The following is a 15606-nucleotide window of genomic DNA, read 5'->3' as shown; positions in this document are numbered from 1 at the left end:
CTCTCCTTCCTTGCAGATGTCATTTGAGTTCCTGAAGAAAAAAGAGTTTCTACAGAAGTATGTCATACTCCAAGGCTGGATGTTTTAATTTGCCACTCAGATAAGAAAAATAAAAATTGCTCAACAGGAATAATGAATGTTTGTTTGTTTTTTCTCCCAGGAAAGAAAAAGACTCAGGAAAGCAAAAACAAGGGGAGGAAGGCAACAGATACAAAGCAGAAAAAGACTGATTTGGATTCTTCAGCAGATATGAGGGATTCTAAAGAGGGTGAGAGTTCTCAAGTATCTTATTGTTTTCTTTCTCATTATCTTTTTACATCAAAGGACAAGTTTTATCGTGTTTAATAAGTTAACGTGTTATGCTAAGGCAGTAAAGTGAACATGTTTACCCAAACAATTTGGTTATCAGTCAGTTTGGATGTCAGAACTTTGTCAGTAAGGCAGCTCTGCAAATGGAAAAAACAGCATGCTGTAAAATTTCTGTGTCCAAACCCCTTCTAACAGAGAAGTCCTTATTCAAAAATGTCTTTAGAGCTTAGTTAAATAGCTGTAATAATGACTGTATAAGAAAGATCAGTGTTACAAGGGAAAAATATAGTCATAATTCATAGAATAGCTAAGCATTCTGCTTGTCCTGAAGGTGATCTGAAAGGATTATGTATAAAATTATGCTTTTTGCATATTATGTATGTAAAAATGACTTAAATGTGTTTTAAATGCGTGGGGTTTTTTGTTTAACAATTATGGAAAACTTGCCTTTGCTGTGGGTGTAACTAGTAATGGCTAAGGCTCCTTACAGGTACTAGTAGATATATTTTTTTCCAAACTTATTTAACTTTTTTGACCCATTTCTTCACTCTGTTGTCTCTTCTGCTTGCACACACTGTGCACTGTTTTATAGCTGATATCTTATGTTCTCGCTAGGGAAGGGAGTTGAACTTCCTGGTCCATACTCATAGCCACTTCAGAAACTCTGTGTGAGTTGGCAGAAAGAAATATTTTCTTCAGAAATGGGTTTATCTGATAACAGATAAATAAAACTGGCATGCAGAGGTGTGAATAAACAGTCAGGTTAAACTGATAAATGGAATGCGTGCAGGCAGATTCAGTAGTGTAGGAAATAGCTATTCAGGCAATGGCTAATAGAGAAATTTCATAGACTGGAAAGCACCATGCCAGATCTAAGTTATGCCTTGCCATGCATTACAGTATAAGTCCAGTTGGTTGTATTGTGCATATGGTTATTAATAACTTAGGGAAAATGGTCCAAGTCCAAAATTTGCACGACAGACTTCCTAGATACTTTAGCTGTATGTATAGCTGTACTTTTCTGACACTCTTTTAATGAAAGAAAAACCAATGAAGGTTTTTCAAACATTTCTTTAAATGTTCTGAAGTCTGCTATTTTATATTCTTTGGCCGTGATATTCAATCCTAAGATCTCACTGTGTTAAGAATCAGCAGTCATTTTCATTTTCCTGAAGTTTCAGAAAGGAAATTTCTGAGTATGGTTTTGTTTGTTACTGAATCACAGTGATGAGAAAGACATGAGGTATTGTGGGGGTTGTAAAGTATTGACTTATACTGTGTAAAAGGTAGAAGAAAGGTGTAATGTACTTCAGGGTGTTTGGTCAGAAAGTTTCATGCTTTTCCTACTTCGTATGTCAGGTCATAAAGAAGAAGATGAAAAGCCTTCTGTTTCTGCTGTACTGTCCCTGGAACAAACAGCTGTGATTCAGGAGATGGTAAATCAGGATGTACTTCCAAAGCTGATGATTCCCAGTCCTGCCAGTGAACTGCAAATAGTGACCGAAGAGAAACAAGAAGAAGCAATAAACTGTGCATCAGATGATTTGGATGAGGATGAAGAAGAGGATGAAGAAGAGGAAGAAGAGGAGATGGAAGATACCAATATGCCTAAAGAAAATGCTGAAATGCCTTTGATATGTGAAGAAAAGTTAGACTCTATGGAAGAGCAAAAGAGTACATCAGAGGAATCTCCAGAGAGCTCTCCAAAGAAACTTGTGGTGAAAATTCCAAAAGCAAGAGGTGAATCAAATGGTGATGTTCAGGAAACATTCATGTTTCCTTGTCAGCATTGTGAGAGGAAGTTTACAACAAAGCAAGGACTTGAACGCCACATGCACATTCATATATCTACTGTTAACCATGCTTTCAAATGTCGATACTGTGGGAAAGCCTTTGGTACTCAAATTAACAGACGAAGGCATGAACGGCGCCATGAGGCAGGGCCAAAAAGGAAACCGTTCTTAACACTAACGTCATCACAGCACTTGGATAACGTTGCTGATAACCAGGTGATTGTGAGTGATGGTCTTAAAGATGACTTGAACGTTTCCAATCTTGTACAAGACTCTGTTGTCTTGGATTCTGAGAAAGTCTCCCAAGAAATGTCACACTCTGCTTTCGCTGAGGAAAACAAGGAGCCCAAAGAATTGCATCCATGCAAATACTGCAAAAAGGTTTTTGGAACTCACACCAACATGCGGAGACATCAGCGCAGGGTTCACGAGCGTCATCTTATTCCCAAAGGTGTCAGAAGAAAAGGATACTTTCATGAAGAGCCACCACTTCAAACTGAGCAGGCCCCACCAGTGCAGAGTGTATATATAGCAAGTACTGAAATAGAAGAGGAAGGTGAAATAGATGATGTCTATATTATGGATATTTCCAGCAATATTTCTGAAAACTTAAATTATTACATTGATGGTAAAATTCAGTCCAACAGCAGCACTAGTAATTGTGATGTGATTCAGATGGAGTCCAACTCTGCAGACTTGTATGGACTAAATTGTATCATCAGTCCGGTCACCGTGGAAATTTCCTCAAATATAAAGATTACGCAAACACAGGTGAATGAGCCTCCTAAGGAGCCCTCTGTTAGTGGGAGCAATGAATCCAAAAAGAGGAGAACTGCCAGCCCTCCTCTTGTACCAAAAATAAAAACTGAAATAGAACCAGAACCTATAACTCCTACTAGTTCCTTAAGTCTTCCTCTTAGCATTTCAACAGAGGGCTTACCTTTTCATAAAGACAAAAGCGTTTATTTGTCATCAAAATTAAAACAGCTTCTTCAGACACAGGACAGTAAGAAGATAACTCCATCAAGTGAAATCCCTAAGCTAGGACCTTCTGTTGCATCATCATCTATTTTGCCTCCAGTATCCAGTAGATTTAAAAGAAGGACCAGCTCTCCTCCCAGTTCTCCACAGCACAGTCCAGTACTTCGAGATTTTGTCAAATCAGGTGAGGGAAAAACTGTGTGGAATGATAGTCTTCGAAGTTCAAAAATGCCAAAGTTAGAAAGCCACAGCAACTCACCTGCTTGGAGCCTAACTGGAAGAGAGGAGAGAGAGACTGTGAGCCCTCTTTGCTTCGAAGACTTCAAAACATCAAAAGACTGGACAGTGGCTCCAACCTTTGGCAATGTATGCAACCAGCAACCCCTGGATTTGTCTAGTGGTGTAAAACAAAGGTCTGATATCAAAAATAAGCATCAGGTTCCTTGGGAATCTGTATTAGATTTAAGTGTGCACAAGAAGCCCTGCAGTGATGCTGAAGTTCGGGAATACAGAGAAAATTCCATTCAACCAACCTGTAGTGGCGTTAAAAAGAAGAAACCAACCACTTGCATGTTACAGAAGGTTCTGCTGAATGAGTATAATGGAATGGATGCAGCCACAGACAGTGCACCCAGTGTGAACAGAAGCCCAAGCCCAAGCAAATCCCTGGAGTCTCAGGCAGAACCAGACACAGACCCCAGTCTGTCTGCATCGTCTTCTGTTGACACTCAGCCCCTTAGTTCCTCTGTTTCCCTTGTGCCACACACATCTGTTGTACCTTCCATGTGTCAGCTGCCTCCTTTGTTAACACCAACTAATCCTCCTTCCCCACCACCCTGCCCACCTGTTTTAACAGTCGCTACATCACCTCCTCCCCTTCTTCCAACAATGCCTTTATCAATTCCAGATGTCTCTGCTAGTGCCACTAACACTTCCTCTTGTCCATCGCCACTTTCAAACACTACTACCCAGTCTCCACTACCAGTTCTTTCACCTACAGTTTCTCCATCTCCATCTCCTGTTCCTTCAGTTGAACCGCTCATTTCTGCTGCTTCACCTGGTCCTCCTACTCTCTCTTCCTCTTCTTCTTCCTCTTCTTCATCCTCCTCCTTCTCATCTTCCTCCTCATCATCATCTCCATCTCCCCCTCCTCTTTCAGTGGTTTCTTCCGTTGTTTCTTCTGCTGATAACCTTGAAAATACTCTTCCAATAATAAAACAGGAGGAAACTGAAAATGAGCAGAAGGCCAGAGAAGATCCTCGTACTGCAAGTGAATCGGGAGTAGTGCAGGAAACATTCAATAAAAGCTTTGTGTGCAATGTCTGTGAATCACCTTTTCTTTCTATTAAAGACCTAACTAAGCATTTATCCGTCCATGCTGAAGAATGGCCCTTCAAATGTGAATTCTGTGTACAGCTTTTTAGGGATAAAACAGGCTTGTCAGAACATCGCTTTCTGCTTCACGGAGTAGGAAATATCTTTGCTTGCTCAGTGTGTAAAAAGGAATTTGCTTTTTTGTGCAATTTGCAACAGCACCAGCGAGATCTCCATCCAGACAAAGTGTGCACACATCATGAGTTTGAAAGCGGGACTTTGAGACCCCAGAATTTTACTGACCCCAGTAAGGCCAACATAGAGCACATGCAGAGCCTGTCAGAAGACTCTTTAGAACTTTCTAAAGAGGAGGAAGAAGACGAAGATCTAAATGATTCCTCTGAAGAGCTTTATACTACTATAAAAATAATGGCTTCTGGGGTAAAATCTAAAGATCCAGATGTTCGTATGGGCCTCAATCAACACTACCCAAGCTTTAAACCACCTCCATTTCAGTATCACCATCGAAATCCTATGGGTATTGGCGTTACTGCAACAAACTTCACTACCCACAATATTCCACAGACTTTCACTACTGCCATCCGATGCACAAAATGTGGGAAAAGTGTCGATAACATGCCTGAGTTACACAAACACATACTGGCCTGTGCATCTGCCAGTGACAAAAAGCGGTACACGCCCAAAAAAAACCCAGTACCACTGAAACAGACAGTGCAGCCTAAGAATGGCATGGTTGTCATCACTGGTCCTGGAAAGAATGCCTTCAGGCGAATGGGTCAGCCAAAAAGACTTAATTTCAACGTTGAGATTAGCAAAATGTCTTCAAATAAACTAAAAATAAATGCATTGAAAAAGAAAAACCAGCTTGTCCAGAAAGCTATCCTGCAAAAGAAGAAATCTGCCCAGCAGAAGGCAGAATTGAAAAATAGTCTTTCTGAGTCAGACTCTCACATCTGCCCCTACTGTAATAGAGAGTTTACATACATTGGAAGTTTGAACAAACATGCATCATATAGCTGTCCCAAAAAACCCATCTCCCCATCCTCCAAAAAAAAATCATCCAAAAAAGGTGCAAGTTCATCACCTGCAAACAGCGAAAGAGGCAGCAACCAGCGCAGACGAACAGCAGATGCAGAAATCAAATTGCAAAGCATGCAGCCTCACTTGGGCAAGACAAGAGCACGAACCTCAGGACCTGCACAAATCCAACTGCCCTCTGCATCCTTCAAATCCAAACAAAACATTAAATTTGTACCTCCCATTCGATCGAAAAGGCCAAATCCATCTTCGTCGTTGAGGAACTCTAGTCCTGTGAGAGTGTCCAAAATGACTCATGTTGATGGGAAAAAAACTAAGGTGGTAGGTAAGAACACTTCCTCTGGAATCTCAAGCAAAGCCACCCGGAAATTGCACGTCAGAATACAAAGGAGTAATAAGGCTGTTTTGCCAAGTAGGTCTGCTGTGGCAAGTAAGAAAAAGGCAGACAGATTCACTGTAAAATCTAGAGAGAGGATTGGAGGACCTATTACACGAAGCTTACAGCAGGCGGCAAATGCCGAGGCAGCAGAAAACAAAAAAGATGAAAGCAGTACAAAGCAAGAATTAAAAGATTTCAGGTAAGCTTTTAATTTGAACTTCAGACAAAACAGGAACACGTTGCTTGCTGTTTTGCCAATTTTCTTGGTCTTTTTTTGAATTTGTCATATTTAAATCAGAAGAAGATTGCATTTCCTAAGACGTGGTTAAGCAGCTCAGTCACGTACGATGTACATATTTGATGCATTTTGTCACGTTGTCATATATACATAATTTGTATAGAGAATGTCCTTAATTTTAAATGGATTTGAAAATGCTGGGAAAAAAAAAAAGAAATGTCAGCACTTGAGTGCAAATAATAAACCTAAGTCGTTAAACTTCATGTTCCTGGTGACAATGATCGTGTATCTGCTGTCCAGCACACGGTGGCCCGGAATCGTTCTAGGTTTAGGTAATGGTGGTTTGTTAAGCAAAAAGTCACGACTGCGTTTTTACCCTCCTATTAAAACAATTGGAAATGTTGTTTTTTTAAATAAAAAATATATTCTCTGCATATCATATTAAAAAAAAAAGCATACTTCAACAACTGTATGTGCATCCAAGTTGAGTCAGATCTCTAAATACTTAATATAAGGGAAATAGATGTGTAAGAAAAGTGACATGAATGTGTAAAGTTTTGTTAAAAGTATCATGCTCTTATGTTTCAGTTTAAGAAAAAAATTATAACTAAAGTTCTATTTCATTTTCAGATGAAGCATTTTAATCATAAGAAAGGGTAACACTTAAATAAAATAAAATCTTACTCTATGTGCCTGAGTCCCGTTTAAAGTCTTCATGTAATCTTTCAAGTCAGTAGTCTATTTTACAGCCTTCAACATTACTGAAAGCAGGCTTCTGCCCTGCTGTTCTTGTAACAGGTGTCTGATCTGCTGGGTGACTTTCACAAAACTCAGTGCTGATTGTTTGCTTTTCATTATGCTGATTACAGCCCACAGCTGTGATTAACAGGTTTGTGGCTAAAAGTAGGATTTCTTTACCAAAGCCATTGGTAGTGGAGAGGGGCCAGCCCGTTTCACAAGTGCCCACAAGCAAAATTGTCAGGAAGTGTCAAAAGCCAACTTTATACAGCTTGTATGTCTTGCAGGGAAGACCTCTTATGTGATAGTTTTGAGAAAATACTTCCTATAAAGTAAAGCTTTGACACAACAGAATAAGTTCAAAGAACTGGAAGGGAAATGAAATAGTCCAAGTTAGGACATGTTGAAGGAAAAAAATATATGTGTACTCCTGCAAGTTGGAGAATATAATGGTGTTGAATATGCCTTTAAAGTACAAAAACTGTCAACCAGGCCTCCTATCTTGGACATAATAATCTTCATGTTGCTTAATTCTCTGATCAGCTGCTCTCTTAGTGCTGTACGTGGAACTTTTACATGATGCCAGGACAGATCAGTAGAATTCAAAGCTGGAATGACACACCTTTCCACCCGAGCTAATCATTTGACCTTGAAGCACAATAAGTGAGTGCTTGGAAATCTCTGCATATGGAAATTGTTCAGTAGCATTCAGGGTAAATAATGGTCTACTGAGGGGCAAGGTTTCCTTCACTGTCTCAAATACCATTAGCTTACTTTGGCACCTTGCAGTCTTTAATGGTTTAATGAATAGTTATGCTAGAAGAATTCTTGGTTTTGTTTCTGAACTATTGTTCATAAATCCAGATCGTCTCATCGCCACATCACCTTTGTTTTGATCTATCAGATAAGGAGAGGTGTTCATATTTTTTTGCTTTCACACACTATTTAACATCTGCATAACCTTCAGTTCTACTCTATGTAGACATTTTTTTTTCTCCCCCCAGGAAACCTCAAATCTTAGTATCATTCAAGGCTGTCGTTGAATGCAGTAGTTGTCTCCAAATTTGTTTTTCACCTTTCAGTTTTTCTATGTAAACATACTCCATTTGCAAATAAGTTGTTTTGACATTTCAGTTTTTTTTGTTTTTTTGTTTTATTTTCTAGGAATATCCAGTAAAACAAAGCAAAACAAAACAAAATCTCTTAATGACATGGTAGAGCTGGTGCATGCTCAACTTAGGATAAGCACTGCGACAATGGATGTGAAGTCCACCAAGCTTGTGAAACCAGCTGAAGCTGACTCACAATCATAACATGGCCTGCAGGCTGCTTGCTAACACTCAGTGGTAGGCGCAGGGCTTTGTGCCTAACATGCGTGCTGGGCTTCATGGTGAGTCAGATAAGAGAAGGGTACTGTTAAAAGCGAAATGGAACCAAAAAGAAGAGCAAAAAACACACAACCATACCCCAAACAAAACAAAAACCGCACACGAAAGCATTGAAAGAAAGTGGGAGTAAATTAAACCAAATCTTTAGCCTTTGAATGCTTAGATCCTGATTTTGTCCATGCCTTCATGAATGACTTAAGAGATGGTTCAGTTCTAAGTTTGGTAAAGCAGAGATCCCCTGTTTTATCAGTAGTTTGGTAGGTTCAAGGACAACAGTTACTGCTGCACTCTTTTTGTCATTTAGTAACTCTATTAAAACCTTCCTTCCTAAATGAATCAGTACAGGGGGACCTGGTAGGACAGAATTTCCTTTTCTTCCCACCTCCTCTCCATTCTCTGCATCTTTTGGATGGCCATCATTTAATGGGAAAAAAAGCCTGAGTGAGTTCTTTGTGAGTTTTCCAAATTCTTATTTATACATGCAAATGAAACTTTATATAGCAGTGAAATACCGATACCAATTTCTAAATACTATATATAATGTGTATCTTTTTATTGATAAAAAAGGCTAGACCAGGGCTACATACCTGTATATTTTGAAAGTGAAATATATAATTACTCTAAAAGGTCCTACACCTCTATCTAATAACTTAAAGCAACAGTTGGTCTATTGTTCTTACACAGCTTTTTATGGAAATACCATTTCTCATGTTTATATAGCTTTCAGGATTAATGACTGAGTTGATGGGAAGTGACGAGTTTCATTATACAGCCACCCCTTTTATTTTTTGTTCTTGACTTAAAAAGTAATCTACCTCTTAAAATTTGTAGTTTAATACTTGTTTGGTGAATTTGTGCCACTTTAACTTTCACTTTCACTATCATTCCCATTTTGTTACATTTCTGTTATGGGGACTTTATGTTGAAATAATGTATAAAGCATTTGTAGCAAGTATAAAAAAAATAAAATATTTAAAATTATTTAAATTGTTTTGGACACTTCAATTGTACTATATGTGATTTACATTTTACATTAATTTTCATTCTGTTTCCATCTTGGGCTGTTAATCTTGGAGCGTGTTCCTGTATTAAAAGTTTGCTGTTAGTTATATTGTTTCTTTTTTTTCTTTTTTTTTTTTTTCTTTTTCTTTTTCCTTTTTGGAGAGTGATACAAAGAGTATTCTAATGAAAACATTAAAAATTGCAATTTGACAACAAGTGGGTCCTCATTGCTTTTGAACATTGTAGCCTTGGTGAAGAGCCTGTAAGTGCAGGTAAGCAACAGGAGGGATATTTCTCCCCCAGCATGCAGTACATCCTCTAACCTGCAGATGTATTCAAGGGTATCTGCTGTGTTGCAAGCACTTAATGACCAGCTAGGTGGAACTACTATGACACGTTTTATATAACTGTAACCAATAAAGTGAGCTTTTTAAAAACTTTGTGGGAAAACTTGCTTCTTGTATGGAAACCAGATGTACCAGAAAAAAATGGAACAGTGTACATCTAGAAGGAATTAAGTATGCTTGCATCCTTGGGCTTTCTACACCGAAACAAATTTCTACAAATCTAACACTTCTGAGTTAGTCCTTGATTTTCTTTCCTGTGGATTTAGTTAATTTAAAAGTTTAATTAACCCTGCACGCACCATTTGAACTTTCTCTGTTCTCTATGCTTAACAGTTGTGAACTGACTTAGTTAAAAACCAGTTCTGGCTCTGAGGAATTTAGGAAGTTGCATTCCAACACCAAGAGGAATTACAGCTTGTGTTGTCCTCCAGCCATGGGGCCAGAAGGATCCTTGGCCATGTTTGTGTAGCAGCTGGATGGAGTACCGTCACATTGCTGCGACTTAGCACTAATACAAGAGCCCATTTCTTCCCAGTAGTAAGTTCGTGTCTTATGCAGTAGTTTTTTCTCATTAATAGTTCTGTTTCACTAAGGATCTCTGAAACCACCTGTTGGGTTTTCTTATGTATAAGTCATTCCCTGAAGACATTATCCTCTCTGCAATGAGGTTTTCCCTGAATTTTAATCATTAGGGAAAAATCTGGTGAAGCGATGCAGAAGTTGGACATTATTCATTGAGTGCTTTTGCAAGCACATCTGCTCTGTGGTCACGTGTGCTGCGGTTTAATAGTGGCAAAGATGGTGAAGAGATTCTAGCTAGGGATTCTAGCTAGAAGCATAATGTGCAGTAGCAGTTATTAGGCTGTAGGACAGCCACAGTGAAAGTGTTGAGTACTGGTTAGGCTTCACTGTATTTACCAGAATGGAAACATGATGTTTGACCTACCATCGGATTTGGTTATCTTATAAGAATTGGGGAGCATGAAATGATGTAAAAATTCCCCCGTAGTTTTGAAGTTACTGAAGATGCAGCACTGAGCAGTTATCACATCTTCCACTGCTGACAACTGAAACACCAGGTGCTGTGTGGTCTTACTGCAGTCTCAGTACTGTGATCACCTCTTAGTGATGGCTGACAGTGAACTGATCACAAATAAACCTGCATTCTCCCTTCATTGCTAGATATTACGGCAGAAATCCCATTGCCATTGGCTTTTCTGTTTTTCTCCAGTGATCTCAAGTCCCGTTGTGTGGCCATTCTGCCATGGCCTGCAGCATGTTCATACACAGCAGTTCTCAGTTGGAGTGCAGTGTGCTGCAGATCTGTGCTTCAAAATGAGAGCTTGTGAATGGCCTTAAAAAGAGAAGTTGGAAGAGCTTGCCTATGAATTCTAGCTTCTATCTGCTGAATGTGACCTGTGTGAGTCACACGGCAGTCTACTCTTATTCATAGTGAAAATGAAATGAGGGGTGAGTTCAGAACTTGCTGTTGTGAAGAGGAGATAAACTTTCACATCCTTTATATTAAAACAGTACAGAATTAGAAACTTCTTGGGCTAGCCTACAATTTATAGTAATAACTGAAAATAATTCAATAGTAATGCAGTGTAGAACAGCAAAGCTTGATTTTGTTTCATCTCTGTGCAGTACTTACAGAATGTCTGAATATCCTTTTGTGTTTTCAAGCTATATGAGGAGTTTTAAGAAGTGTTCGAGACTGGGATGCACAAACATGAGGGAAGTTTGGAGGGATCTTTTCACCTGCACTGCCACAGTTTTTAAAGTGGATCGTTTCATCTAAACTTTGTGAACAGTTCTTCCAAGGTTGAACGGACTGAGAGCTCACTGCTGCTCAATAGGGATATCTTAGGACACTTGGGAATGAAGTACAAGTTAAAATGCTCTGGAGAGTTTTTGAAAGGTAGTGTTCAGACTGCAATAAAAATCTGTGTTATTGCTGAGAGTGGGAAAGGAACAGTTGTTGTGAAACGTGCTGTTTGATGCAGGTCTCTGGCAGAGCTGAGGAAGGAATGGGAGGTGTTGGAGTCCCATGCCATCCTCGTGACCGTGGGCTCTCCAATACTTCCAAACCTTTTGAACTGTCACATGGCAGTAAAAAAGAAAAGTGATTCTCTGGTATCTGGGCCCGTTTCAGCAGAGCCTGCCTCAATCCCTCCTGCGATTAAGTCAGTGCTACTCAGCAAAGCTAAGTGTCCTCAGTAAAGTAAATGGTGAGCACTCTTCCAAGGGAGTGATTTTGGCGAGATTGCAGCGGATGCAGTGCATGCTGAGGGCATTAGGCCTGGCAGCAGGAGTGGAAACAAAGGAGCTGAGTCAGTCTGTCTGCGGGTTGTCCTTGCTGCAGGTTGGCACTGAGCAGGGAGCATGGTTGCTCTTGATCGGGGACTTGCTTTGGAGGGGCTGAGGCAGACCGAGCCAGCTTGCTATTGTGCAGATCACATTGAGGCGCAGGTAGTCATATCCCAACTGTGATGTGATGGTAGACTGCACTTAGCAGTCCTTTAGGGTAGTTTCTCTCTGCTAGCCGTTGCAATGTGAAATGAGGCTGGAAGATAAGGGAGAATGAATTCTTCCATCACTGAGCTGCTTTGAAGAGGCGTACCCTCAAACTTCACTGTCACTGGAATCGAAGTTTTATTCCCATTCATTGTGGGAAATGCTTTCACGAATCAAAAGCACTTCTTTTTTATGTAGTGAGATGTGCAGGACTCGGGATGCTTAGAATCATAGAATCGTGGAAGCATAGAATGGCCTGGGCTGACAAGGACCACAATGCTCATCTCATTTCAATCCCCTGCTATGTGCAGGGTCGCCAACCACCAGACCAGGCTGCCCAGAGCCACATTAGTAGTTCCTGCAGCCTTCAGAGGTCTTGAGACCCACTTGGGGTACCCATTTCTGCATAAACCTAACTAAAAATCAGCTGTGGACTTCCCTATGTGTGATAAATGCTTCTCATTCTTTTCCTCTGTCATGAGTTTGAATGGATGGATAAACATTTTTTATCAGATTATCAGGTTAGATTACATGACAGCGTAGAGGATGTATTTGAGTACTGCTACTTTGAATTCAATATTCATCACTTTTTAGCTCACACAATGCTCTGTGCTTCTTTGAAAGGGCAGGGAGATAAGTGATATTGTTCTTTGAAATGTGTATTATCATAGAATCAGAATCATGGAATGGCCTGGGTTGAAAAGGACCGCAGTGATCATCGAGTTTCAACCCCCTGCAACGTGCAGGGTCGCCAACCTGGATTTCCTTGTGACTGATATTTTCTTTGTGCTCCATTAGAAATACCACTGGAGTCTGATTCTCCAAAAGCTCCGCAGCCATCCTCAGTGCCAAATCCTTTCCCAGTGGCCACTTTGGATTACCAGCTACTTTCAAAAATCTTGCATTGAACTGAAATATTGCTGCATTCATTTGGGACAGTCCCCACGTGAACTCTCAGCACAGGGTGAGATTTCTTTCAGTAGTTCTCCATTTGATGTCCACCACTGAAATTGACAGTGATTCGGAGAGTAATTTCAGTGGGATCAAGTCAACAGCAATGAAACTTGAGCTCTAGAGCACATGTGTGTCACAACAGAATAATTCTGAGTTATTACGAGGGAGCAGCACAACTTTAAAGCTGTTCTGTCCTTTGAACCTCTGCTGCAGATCTTGAAAGCTGGGAATGCAAACATCTCCGTAACAGGTTTTTCCAGCTTAGATTCATGAAAGGCCTGCCCGTAACACCGTGATATTCATGTTCTGTCCTTTGGAGTCATGCGATGGCAAGATAAAATCCTGACACACGGCCCAGCTTTTCCACCACCCTCATAAATAAATGCACGTTGCTCTCCAGTTCTCAGCAACTCCATGTCTTTTGTCAGTTAGGGAAAATAAAACTGACGTCCTTTGGTGGCTGATGCTTTTCCAAGCCCTTGTGTTGTGTGTCCCATTAAGGACTGCACCAGTTGGGTTAGCAGCACGACGTTTTCGTTCTCACTGAGCAGAAAGCCCAGGGATCTCATTTATCACCCCTTTGCTTGCCTTCTGGCCCCGAAAATCACATCAGATGTCAGTCTGTCTGCTCATACGTGCTTTTATGCAATAATAGTAACCACTTAGGGCAGAGTGTGTCCCTGATATGTCTATTGCTGGGAGATTCATTGGAGGCATTGTGTGCACAGCTGAGATTTTGTACCATCTGTGTGTTATTTTAGGTTGGGAGTATAGAAGTGAAAGCCCTGCAAGAAACCCACACCTATAACAGATCCAAACTCCCCGAGTGTTGGGCCCTCTCCTTGGCTCACACTCCAACCTTGCTCTGGCCCATGGTGTGAGCAGCAGCCCCGTGGCTCCAAGCCTTCAGTCCCACAAGCAGCACAGCTTGTTTGGCTGTTTTTAGAGAAGGAAACTAGCAGCTTGGAAGAATGTCTGTTGCTCAAGCGTGGTAGAGGAGGTGATTTGCATACCAAATGTATTTCAGGAATGTCTGAGGGAAGGGTGTGTGCCGGGGGCTGGCGGGTTTGCAAGCCTCGAAATTCACGTTTGCCATCTCAAGGGGAAGGTGTATGGTGAGCTGTTGGAGCTCGGGGTGTGCTGGGACACCGCTCTCAGCCATGGGATTTGGGGGTGATGTGTGCAGCCAGATGTTGGGCTCGGTGGTCCTGGTGGGTCCCTTCCATTTCAGGGTACTCCGTGATTCTGAGAGGAACCTTTGCCTTTGTTCCTCCTTTAAGACTACTCACCTTCTGGATGGCTGTGGGAAAGAAAGCCCTCCTCGGTCTTTTCTGCCTCTCAAAGAGTGGGATTGTGGTCCTCTGTGTAGCACAGAGCAGTAAGAGCTGAGCGCAGGAGGTTGTAAGGGCTGGCTTTAGGGTGTTGTTGCAGCAGGGCTCACTAAAAGCAGCGCTTGGTTTTTCTGTCCAGCTCAAGTGTGCTCACAGTTAAGTGACAGAGCTCCAGGCCCTGTCTGAATGTGACAAAATGACATAGCTTTACTTCTGGTTTGACTTTAACTTAAAGCACAGCAAGAACATTTACCACCACTACTTACTGTGATGAAAGCATCCTATTTGACAAAGCAAACCCAGTGCAGATGTGACCTTTCTGCTGCCTAACATTCAGTTTCTGTACTCTTTTTTTTTTTTTTTTTTTTTTTTTTTGCAAGCTTCACATCTTTTTGAACGCTCCTCCTTTTTCTGTTTCCCCCCCCAAGCTAGAACTGTTCCCACCAAGGGACACAGCAGGGCCGGGTCTGTGCTGCTCTTCTGCATTGCTTGGCTGTGGTGCAGCAGGGTTGGGCTGCAGCCCCTGCTCCCATCCCCATCAAGCTACTTACACCAAAGAATTTCCTTTCTTCTGCCCGGCTACAGTTGCCCCATGATGGTGAAAGCAGGTGCAGAGTGACAGTGCCCAAAATAACATAACTCCATAACTCTTCCCCCATGGAGCACTCCTGGAGCCATTGGTGCTGTGCTGTGTGGTGCCTGCTTGGTGAATTGAGAGCAATGGGGACGAAGCAGGGAGAGCTCCGTTCCAGCCTCTATCCAGAGCATCCAGGCAAACAGTTCCTCCTTACCTTCCCCCCCTAATCCTCTGCTTCCAGATAACAGCCCAACGATCCACAGCTCCGAAGGGAGATGGAGTTAGGGGATAAAAGATCTCTTGAGCTTATTGATTTTGGGGGGGAAAAAAGCAAGCGCCTTTGAAAGAGCAGGTCAGGTTTTCTCAGATATTTTGTCTCTGTGTGTTTGAAGCCTTTTCTCTGTGCTGTGTTGTTTGTTTGTTTCCCACGGGATGTAGACATTTGCTCATCACATGCGATAACACGTGGTATTGATTATAGACATTATAGGCGTTGACGTTAAACGTGGCTTAAATGGAAACACTCTGAATAGAAGAAAAGTTTCTTCTCGTTATAGTAAAGAACTGAAACCAAACCAACTAAGCTTATTTTGGGTTTCTACAGTTCCCCTTGGTAACAGCCTTTATATGGGACAATGAAATCTGGCTTGCATCGACTTCCTCACCACCACTCTGTGAT

General features: G+C 41.2%; 2 protein-coding genes across 3 annotated transcripts in view; both read left to right on the top strand.

The window, feature by feature from the left end:
• LOC124416960 (PR domain zinc finger protein 2-like) overlaps positions 1-259 on the top strand; it is a 41574-nt gene extending 41315 nt beyond the window's left edge. Inside the window, exon 8 of the mRNA XM_046903293.1 lies at positions 161-259. Within this exon, the coding sequence (XP_046759249.1) occupies positions 161-253 (93 nt within the window). The 3' untranslated portion in view covers positions 254-259. The remainder of the gene's footprint in view (positions 1-160) is intronic.
• PRDM2 (PR/SET domain 2) overlaps positions 1-15606 on the top strand; it is a 38557-nt gene that overhangs the window by 17278 nt on the left and 5673 nt on the right. Inside the window, exons 2-4 of one of the 2 annotated variants that reach the window (XM_025142590.3) lie at positions 161-268; positions 1669-6034; positions 7976-9180. In XM_025142590.3, coding sequence (XP_024998358.3) covers positions 250-268; positions 1669-6034; positions 7976-7988 — 4398 coding nt within the window. In that variant the 5' untranslated portion in view covers positions 161-249 and the 3' untranslated portion in view covers positions 7989-9180. Of the gene's footprint in view, positions 1-160; positions 269-1668; positions 6035-7975; positions 9181-15606 lie in introns of those variants that run through there. The other variant, XM_025142589.3, reaches the window with a different exon arrangement.

This window comes from Gallus gallus, chromosome 21 (assembly GCF_016699485.2).
Source record: "Gallus gallus isolate bGalGal1 chromosome 21, bGalGal1.mat.broiler.GRCg7b, whole genome shotgun sequence".
Classification (NCBI taxonomy): Eukaryota; Metazoa; Chordata; class Aves; order Galliformes; family Phasianidae; genus Gallus; species Gallus gallus.
The sequence above is the reverse complement of the archived record's forward strand: the minus strand, read 5'-3'. Positions and strand labels throughout refer to the sequence as shown.